Genomic DNA, 10,687 nt, shown 5'->3' with positions numbered 1-10,687 from the left:
GGAATAGCCCTCTGTTTAGTTTAGCTATGCGCTTTTTGGTAAAACTACACTCAAATTTATTGCAAAGGGAAAATTTTAATAATACATGAAAAATAAATATAAATAAAAATAAAAATCACCTGGTCCACATATTGTAGAAAGCCAAACATTCAATTGTCTAACATTGGCTCATGGGTACATTATACAGAGTATATTCTCTGCAAGAAGATATTATCATAGGCTTATCTGGTTTAAAAGGTGGAAGAAGGCAACAATTAAAAGGACAGACCAGATCCGCGCAACTTCTCTTCTATCACTCTGGACAATCTCTCTTCCATCCAAGGAGAAAAATGATTCACCCAGTCTCCTACCTCACCTTTCCTAAAAAAGTTCTCTGTTTCATACCTTTGAAAAACTTTTCCTGTCTTATTTGCCTCCAATCCCTTCATTTTCTCAAAGCTACACAACTCACTGATGCTTTCAATGACACCATTACTTTCCTCCTCCATGCTAAATGCAAAACCCAAGAAGTCAGCCACTGTTTTCAAGTGATACTTGATATCTCTTTTCAAGTCATTATACTTTAAAAACAGAATCCCAGTTGGTGTCTCTTTGCTTTGCCTCCAATAACCCAAAATGTTTGTCCAAAATGGACCAAATTCCATGTTCCCTTTGATATACCTCTCAAAGGCTTCCTCACGTGATAATTTGCGTAATGGTGGTGGTACAATTTTGTTGTAGAAAAACCAAAAAGACACAAAATTGTCAAATGGGTTGCGACAAATATATATTATCTTGCATTTGGACTTGGTAATTGAATCGGGCAACGAATGAAATGGAACATGGGTACCAAAAAGTCTTGGCTCAGGCAAGTCGGAGAGGTCAGGTATCTGGTTATTTTCACAAACGTAAAACTCAAAGGAAGGAACAAGTTCGTGAGGATTGGAAATGAGCAAAGGATGGTTATTTTGAGAGGGAGAGAAACGATTGCGATTCACAATAGCAAAAACAAGGGCTTTTAACCAAGTAGTTCCTGATTTTGGTGTAGATGCTGTAATAATATCACTATCTTTGGCTTGGAACTGCTTTTGAAATAAGCTTATGGCTTGAATTTGAGTTGCTCCGTACCAAAGTTCTTGGTAGAGATAAATGTATGAAGAAACCCAACCTTTCTCTCTGGGAAGAGAGAGAACCAGTTCCTTATATTCTTGGCCAAGATTTTCATACTCTTCATCGTAAACCATGTCGTTGAACTCAACATTTGAGTGGCTTTTTGTGAGGGAAGTTTCAGCCATTGGAACGCTGGTGATCATAGGTCATAAGCTTCCATTATTTATAGCAAATCTTTGTCGTCAAGTTCGTTGAGTTTTAGGGAATCCATAACAAATTCACAATCGCCATGCACGTGGAGAGACGTATGAGCCAAAAGACTATTGGAATTGCCGTCACATGCTTAGTGTTCCCACGTAAGAGACTCATCCTTCTGGCCTGACATTGGATCAATAAATTAAAGTGTAGGAGTGGCTTATTTGACTCCTTTGATTTAGTAAAGATTCCGCAAGGTTCACCTTTCATCACTCACTATGGCATTTTTCAAATTTGGTGCACTGGGTATCTTTCATATGCAGACTACATATGATACTGTGGTTTGAACTCAAATTTTCTAATCATAGTTTTGCTTCCTAAGTTACAATAGTACTTTTTTTTTATAGTGGAAAATAAGAATGTATTACTGAAAAATGTACAGAGCGTCAGTTACAAAAATAGCCAATTAGTTAGTGCTAGCAATAGTATCTAAAAGGGGCCTCGCATTGGAGGTGTGATTAACAAAAGTCTGGACGAAGATGACAATGCTCTCTGGGGATAGAGGATTGTCTGCGAAGATGCGCTTATTTCTGTTATCCTATAACTTCCAACATAGCGTGCCAAAGGGGAGTCTCCAATGAGTACCCATACAGCGAGGATTGAGATTCCAGAACAGCCAGTCATCAAAAGGTTTGGAGAAGAATTCCTGCGTCCTACTATGAGATAGTAATTGCAGCCAGCATGCGTGCGCTGTAGGGCAAAAGCGAAGTATGTGGTCAAGATCTTCAATAGCTGTGTGGCATAGTTTGCAGGTGCCTTCCATGGTTAGGCCTCGTCTCATTCTTTCTGCGTTGGAGAGCAATCTTTTTTTTTTGTTAGCCACAGGAAGGTGCGTATCCTCTGGATGCCAGGCCATTTCCATATCCACGGCCGACATTTATCAGGAGTTTCCCATTCCAGCTGTTGGTTAGCTTGGTAGGCTGAGCTGACCGTGAAGGCGCCGTTAGTTGCGAGATTCCAATAGCATGAGTCTTCTACATTTAGCTCTTGTGGAGGGCCTTTCACGGCAATTTGTAGGTTCAGATCCGGTGGAAGTAGATGTTGGAATGTGATCCAATCCCATTCCCCTTCACTATTGATGTAATCGCTGATTGTCTTGTTTATGTCTGAATCTGGCACATCGGAATAGCTAAGATGTTTGAGGGGTCCTATATCACCAGCCCAATGGTCAAGCCAAAATCTAACACACTACAAAAAAATTGACTTTCAGCGGTGACAAAAGTCGCCGCTGGAAGTACAAAAGTCACCGCCGAAAGTTTTTTGCGGCGACTAAGTCATTGCCGTAGCAGCCGTGGCTGAAAACTTTCAGTGGCGACTAAAAAGGTCGCCGCTAAAAGATACTTTCAGCGATGACTTTTAGAAGTTTCGGCGGCGACATTATACTTTCAGCGGCGACAAAAAAGTCGCCGCAGAAAACACTTTCGGCGGCGACACTCTTGTTGCCGCCGAAAGTGTTTTCTGCGGCGACTTTTTTGTCGCTGCTGAAAGTAATGCCTAAGAAGAATTGGCTTTACCAATGCCACGTCATCACCGCCGGTGCCACGTCATCGTCTCCGGCCGCCACGTCATCACCGTCGACCTCCATGTCATCGCCATCGGCGGCCACGTCATCACCGCCGACCGCCACATCATCACTAGCCACCTCCACATCATTGCCATATCACTCCTCCTCGCCACGTCATCGTCTAAATATTTTCACCTTAAATGTGTCTTCTTCCAGGTTCAAACTCGTGACCGCCTCCTTTCGTGTCCAACCTTCTTGCCGCTGAGCCAGATTGAATTTGTTTATTAATATTGTAAAATAAAATATATATTATTATATTATACTTTCAGCGGTGACAAAAAAAGTCGCCGCTGAAGGTCCACTTTCGGCGAAAGTCTTGGTTTCAATGGCGAACTTTCAGCGGCGACTAAAAAAGTCGCCGCTGAAGGTCCACTTTCAGCGGCGACAAAAGTGTCGCCGCTGAAAGTCTTGGTTTCAATGGCGAACTTTCAGCGGCGACTAAAAAAGTCGTCGCTGAAGGTCCACTTTCGGCGGCGACAAAAAAAGTCGCCACTGAAGGTCCACTTTCGGCGGCGACAAAAAAAGTCGCCGTTGAAGGTCCACTTTCAGCAGCGACATTTTCGTCACCGTTGAAAGTCTTAGTTTCAGCGGCAACTTTTTGGTGTCGCCGCCGAAAGTCGTCGCCTAAAGTCTGTTTTTTTGTAGTGACAGTTCTACCATTTCCAACAGTCCAAGTGACATTTAATTCAGTGTTGGGCCAAACGGTAGCTATGCTCCGCCAGACATGCGAAGCAATTTTTGTCTTAAAAACATAGTTCTGCCTGGGCCCCAATTGTACTTAGCTTTAAGAACTTGGACCCAAAGCTTATTAGGCTAACTAATGAGGTGGAAAGCCAGTTTGGATAGGAAAGCATGATTTTGCCTCATGATGTTCATATCAATTTATTATGCGCCTTTGCATCTAGCATTGGGTAGACTTCATACAATAACTGTCATAGCTCTACCCTATCTTTTATTTCATTTCTTCTGCAATAATCACAAACACCTTTTGAATTATGGATCCACTAATCAAAATTCAATGCGTAATTTTAGCATTCAAAGGATATTCCTGAATAATCTTATTTTTCAGTTATTGAACCTTTTCATTTTACCAAGTTCAATGTTAGTCAGATTAGTCAACATTTATATGTTTTGATGCAACAACCAATTTTTATTTCTAACAAGTAGTTTTGTTGGTTGGTTAATTGGTCACATTTTATTCATGAAATGGGTTGGATTCCACTGCCACCATATTTCGTTGGCCGACACATATCATCCCATTTGACCAGGCTTAGCTTTCGATGGGATTCATCTGACCCCCATACGAAGCTTCGTATCGTTTTCTCGATTGCATTGCAGGAGCTAGCAGTAAGGAGAGTAGTTTCCATGGTGTAAAAGGGTATTGCACACAGAACTGACTGGGCAAGAGTGATTCGTCCAGCCAGAGATAAGGTCTTTGTTTTCCAAGCTGCTAGCTTTCGCTGGATCTTGTTAACAAGGTATTGACAGGTGTCTTTAGAAACCCTGTCGGTAAGGGGACACCAAGATATTTCCCCAGTTGGTAAGTTCTTTGGAATTTGAGGAGGGTGCATATTCGATCAGCTTCCTTTCGGGGTACATACAATAGTACTTTTTATGATAAGGTCAAGATGCATTTATCACCTTAATCTTATTTTACATGTGTATTTAGCATCCTAATCTTATTTTTCTAATTCAAATAGCACCCTGATTATTTTTTCAATTACATTCAGTGCTTTAATCTTTAGTGTTTAAGATGCACTAAAATATGATTAGAGTGTTGGACTCTGGGAAAAAAAATTAGGATACTGGATGCACCATAAAAAATTGATCAAGCTGTTGGATGCACTTTGAGAAACATGATCAAGGTGCTGGCACTACTTTACCTTTATGATATGATATACATAGTTGCAATTTCAATATTACCTTACATTATTTATATGACCTAGTCCCCTTAATTAAACTAAAATTGATTTGATACAGTATAGAGTTACATACAATTTAGCCTAAATTTACAAAGAAAATATTGGATGGACTTCCTTACACTGTAATCACAAAGTTTTTTTACACTAAATTAAAGTCACTTAACAGACTTGGATGAATATTAATTAATACTACCTCCTGTCCTTAATATAAGATCTCGTTTCACTTTTATTTTGATCCTAAATATAAGACTTTGATCCACTTTGTCTCTAATATTTATGCACTTTTTTCTAATGTAATCCTTCTAATAATAGTAGTCTTAGCCAACACACTTGATTAGCAAAGAATTTTAGAAAAGATAACACATATTTATTACAAATAACTAACTTAACTTATGTCCTTAATCTCCTCAAATTAATCAACTAGCTTTTATAATTAGGATAAGGGATAATATGTGCATGATGTATGTGTGTGTAATACGCTTTGTAGGGAACTCCAAGAAAATTTAAAAATTTTCTCCACCTAACTCACCTAATTTTTGCAGACGATGCCAGAGTGATATTGTTTTTTACATATATATTTTTCATAACTCTTTGATATCTCAATTCCACTAGTAAATTTGATTTGATTTTCGTAAACTCCAAACAATGTCGGACATAAAGAACTCACACGTCAAATTCAAGAACGATTATTAAATTGAGACTGTCACATTAGCGAATCACCGACCTCAATATAGAATTATGACGCATCTTGTGGAAAGCGTAGAGCTCGAACATTGAAATGATTCGATATTTTGTTGGCAATGGTTCCATGGCCGAAGTGGCGATCGAGTCGTTTTGTACATAAAAGATTAAATGAATGCAACGCTTATCTATTTACAAGTTTTTTTGCCCTCAGTTTTGACTTTATAATGTTATATCATCAGAACGCCTGACTAAAGCCTACGTATGAGTAAGTTATAAAACTAAAATAAAATAAAATAGTGGGAGCAGTTGGCGAAACACCTTCCAATTAATGTAGATCCAGTGTAACATCCCAATTCTAAGGCGATGGAAAAATAGGTTAATAAGTCTTTATGAGGGCCAAAAAAGTTATCGTAAGAGTTAGAGCTTCAAAAAAATTTTTAATGGCCAAATCGGGAGAGAAATTAAGAAGAATAATTATTAAAATTACTTCATGTAAAAAAAAAATGGAAAATGAGAGAAAAATTATTATTGAATTTGGAAATCTCCAAATAGTGACATGAATAAGAGAAATTCTCATTTAGTCACATATATAACCAAATGGGAATACTATAATTTGATCGAATAATCATATTGTTCTTATAATTTTTTTTTTAAAAAAAAAATCCTAAGTTTGCTCATCGGTCGACCGGCCGGCCATTGGAGCTTGGGCACCAACGACTACCAACGATCCCTGTTGAATTTCCAGCGATTGGTCAGGCAGTGAGGGGGGCTTCAGGTTCTTCTTAAAAAAAATTCAAAAGGACAATATGACCATTCCCTCTGATTATAGAATACCCATTTTGTCATGTGAGACTAAAAGGGAAATTCTTGTTTGAGGATTTCCAAATTCTAACAATTATTTTTCTGTCAAGTGAAAAAGGGGGGGTTACTTTGGGTTTTAGCATTTAAAAATTAAAATTGTAATGTTTTATCTAAAATTTGAGAAAAAAATCGTTTGGTTTCAAGAACAGGGGAATCAAGCCATCGAGCCAAAGGCCCTTAGAATTAAAGAACACTATTTTGCCGCTGAACCATGAACAACTATTGTTGGTAAATTAGAAAATAAATTACTTATAATAAAATATAATATATATATATAAAATATATTTATGAATGGAAGCTTGACATGCCTGTTACCAGATTATCTTTTTCTTATATGCATGTTTGGATACAGATTTTAGGCCTTCCTATTGACTTCTACACGATGGCGTTGGCAAAGGAGATTTCTTGCTTGTTTGGTGTTTTTTTAAGAGTTTGATGATATCTGTCAACGTTCTCTTATGGCGGATTAAGAATTAAAGCTTCCATTCTAATTGATTTTTCTTTCCTCCTCTCCTCAATTTGCAGCTGTGATCAGGTGAATTGCTTCCCTTGTCTGTTTTTATTTTTCAGGACATGCAAAGGCTGTGATGTGATTGGGGTATGGAGGGGACACTACTGGTAAGTCAATGCATGATCAAATAGAACCAGTTTTACTGCTTATACTTTGATGAGTACTCTAAATTTATCAGATCTGAATCATTCATATCTTATTTGGATAGTTCATATTTGATTATTTTATTTTTATTTATTCAAGATAATTATTTTAATATATATAGAGTAGAGATAATCTCTTAACTATCATTCTTTCAAAAAATATTTTTTTATTTACAAATAATTAATTAAAAATTTTAAATTTGAACCATTTAAATCAAATATAAACGATCCAAATTTGATAAGTTTAAGATACTCATCAAGGTGATAGGCATTGGAACCCGTTCCATCATCAAATCTTCCATTTTGAAAGTGTGGGCCCTAAATCAAGTCACATCACGTATGCTAACAGTAGGTGGATTTATCAAAGGGCTTAGGGCTTCTTATTTGGGTTGAAAATTTTTCTTCAAGCCCATATGCGAAATCCAATCCTTTAGCTATTATGCCAGTGACAGGATCTGTGAACCCCAAGTCATCTCTCAATGCAGTTACTGGTTCTTTGGTCGATCGAAATGAGGACAACGGTGAAACACAATGTTTTGTAATAGAGCCTACTGTTCATTGTTTGAAGTGCGCCAAATATGAGGGTCTAAATTGGCGCTCACATAGCTTCTCTAATTGCTATTCTCAGTCTGATAAAGCCTGATCTTCTCGCCATGACGAGTTTTCTACTTACCGGAATTGCATTTACTTTTTCACAATATACAATGGGGAGCAAAAGGCCATTATGAAGCACGACTCCTTGGACCTCGTTTCATGCTTATTAGTCAAGAAGTATATAAATATAAGTGGAGATGGCAGTTGCTCCTTATCACCAAATCACTTGCATTCAGGGACATGAAACATATATAGTACCATGACTGGAGATGAAGTTTTGGCCCTTAATGATGCATTTGAAAGTCTAAATCGTTATATGTGCTCATCTCGGCCTTTTTCTGATGGTCCTGTGAGATGAGGAAGGGGTGTGGTAAACGTCGTTGAGGCGCCATTCTTGCAACTCGGGATACGAAGGTACTAGTGAGGATCTTGAATTGCTGGGTTTTTGCGAATCTTCTGTCAAAAGATTTGCCTCATAGAGGTATGATTTCATGGGGCTCATGCAAGCGTAAAATGGGCAGCGTTATGCCTGAGCAAATTCTGACCTTAGTGTTAGTTTATTTTCTTTGCTTTTGAGTTCTTCTCTCAATAGCAAACTTTTTCTCGTTCGGGAGTTTGAGGGCCTAAATGGTCTTTCAAATTACAATTTTGCTAGCCTTGCATGTGGTCGATTGCCTTCCTTCATGCTTGGGTTGTTCCCTCCTTTTGCAACATTCATGCTCTAGAGAAGCGTTAGAGTGGGACTCAGTTTCGGTACTCATCACTTTGATGAATATTTTATACTCATCAGATCTGAATATTTCATATCTTATTTGGATGGTCCAAATTTAATTTTTTTATTTTTATTTATTTAAAATAATTGTTTTAATATGTATAGAATTTAAAATAAGGATAATCTCTTAACTATCATTGTTTTAAAAAAAAATTCTATTTAAAAATAATCAATTAAAGATTTTAAATTTAGACTATTTAAATCAAACATAGATAGTCTAAATTTGATGAGTTTAGAATGTTCATCAAAATTATGAGTACCGAAACTGTTCTCGTTAGAGTTTAGTTATTGATTGCATGTTGTCAACCTTGGTTCTTCAGCAACACTTTGTCTTTGGCTGCTATTTCAAACTGCTTTCTCTTGCGACTGGGATTGTTGCGACTATCTTCTTCTTGAAGACCTGCTTCTCTGCCTTTGACGTTTAACTCCTATACGGAAGCTTGCACGGAGGAATTGTTTCTGGTTTGTTCGATAAGAGCGAGGAGTTCATTAATTCCTTACCTGATTCAACTTTGCACAAGCCTGGGTCTCGATTGGTAGAATCCTATGTTGCATGCTCTTTTTTTTTTTTTTTTTGTTTATTAAGTTCCTTTATTTTTCAGTTTCCTTTGCGATTTATTGTCTTAGTTTTAGTGGTGGCCTCGCCTTTTCTTATGGTTTATTTGAACTTTAATTTGCTCAAATTAATTATGCATGATTAGCCGACTTTTTATATGTAATCTTTTTACTTATCATGAATAAAATTGTCTTTTAATTAAAAAAAAGATATATTGATGCTGAATGGCAAAGAAAAGGGGGGAAAGTGAACATCCAAATATAGTGGTACGGCAAAGTATATATTGGGTTTGTTTGGTTTAAGGAGGGAGGGAAATGAAGATATTTTAATGGAGGGAAGAAAAAAAGAGAAGAGGGGAAAGATTTTAATAGAACAAAGGAATTTCAATGTTACTTTGTTTGTTCTGAGAGGAGAAATTTTTCCATAAACAATTTTATTCTTATTTTATTCAAGTTATTTGTTCAAAATTGAGGAAATATAATTATATTTCATAATTAATAGTTAATATATAAACAATAATTATATTACTTGGCTGCGTGCAAGCCATCATCAACCCCATATTATTGTCCAGCGTCATGACTGGCTAATTGCTCCACTCAATACGATTGGAGCAAGGATATGTGGCTTTAGACTTCTCATTAAAGATTATTTTTTAAATTAATCACTATTCTTAGAAGTTTTGTTTAAAAGATGATACACTTTATTATTTATTATACTCTTGGGAAATTTTTATAGCTAAAGTATATATTTAGTTCTTTAATTTTATAGAGCTTTAATTTGGTCTTTAACTTTAAAAAGCATACTTTTAAACCTTTAATCCTAAAATTGTTTAAAAAAAATGATGACATTAAGATCTTAAATGTTGATAAAATATTCTCAAAAGCTAATATATGAAATTTAATTTTTAAAACAATTTTGATTGTTATAAAAAATCATAATCTAAGCCTAATAATTTTAGGGTTAATATATGATTTTTAAAGTTAAGGAATTAAATTGAAACATTGTATAAAATTAAGAGAATAAATGTATACTTTAGCCAATTTTTAGTTTTAACTTTATTTTTCTATTTTAAATAAATGATAAGAATTATTATTAAATATATAATTATTTGTATGTAATTTTTTACTATAAAATTCTATTGTGAAAAAACAATATAAAACGTGCCCATTAGAAAGGAAAAAGGGAGAATTAAAAAAAATTGAAATTACTGGATCCAAATCAGTTCTTACACTTTAACAAGTTTTAACAACACTTAACTTGTGAATAAAAATATATTTTTGTAAAAATTTCTTATCATTTAGTAATTTAAAATTTTTTTTATAGGATTCTACGCTCGGCCATGAACACTAAAATAAGGGTAGAGATGAATTTTTTTCGCGCCAACAAGCATGGAGGAGCAATTCTTAGGTGAAGTTGGAGTGCCACGTAACGTATGGTAGGACCAATATAAAAATGACAAGTTACAACCCAGGGGTCCCACTATTGCTCTCTTCCTTTTTTCCATGCGCTCCGCTCTCTTCTCCTCGCCCAACTCCCTCTCCCTTCAGCTTTCCTCACGCGTCATGCATTCCTCTTTCCCCGTCGCTCCCCGCTTGCATACATCTTCAATTTTTCCCTCCGCCGAAAAATGACCTGCTCATATGAGAAAAGCATAATCAAAATAAACTATTTAGATACTTGTTTTATTTTTCAATTGTTCGCGTTCTGTGGGGTAGGCCAAATTATTTTTTAAAGAC

The 10,687-nt window shown here is 36.1% G+C and overlaps 1 protein-coding gene across 1 annotated transcript; it reads right to left on the bottom strand.

Annotated features, from left to right (window-relative positions):
• Positions 1–254: 254 nt before the first annotated feature.
• On the bottom strand, positions 255–1,274 carry LOC114712686 (cytosolic sulfotransferase 15-like). The gene has a single exon (XM_028897231.1). The coding sequence runs from the start codon at positions 1,272–1,274 to the stop codon at positions 255–257; it is 1,020 nt and encodes a 339-aa protein (XP_028753064.1).
• Positions 1,275–10,687: the final 9,413 nt, after the last annotated feature.

The sequence above is a fragment of the Neltuma alba genome, unplaced genomic scaffold, assembly GCF_004799145.2.
Source record: "Neltuma alba isolate B1F8T4 unplaced genomic scaffold, ASM479914v2 tig00011392_pilon, whole genome shotgun sequence".
Classification (NCBI taxonomy): Eukaryota; Viridiplantae; Streptophyta; class Magnoliopsida; order Fabales; family Fabaceae; genus Neltuma; species Neltuma alba.
The sequence above is the reverse complement of the archived record's forward strand: the minus strand, read 5'-3'. Positions and strand labels throughout refer to the sequence as shown.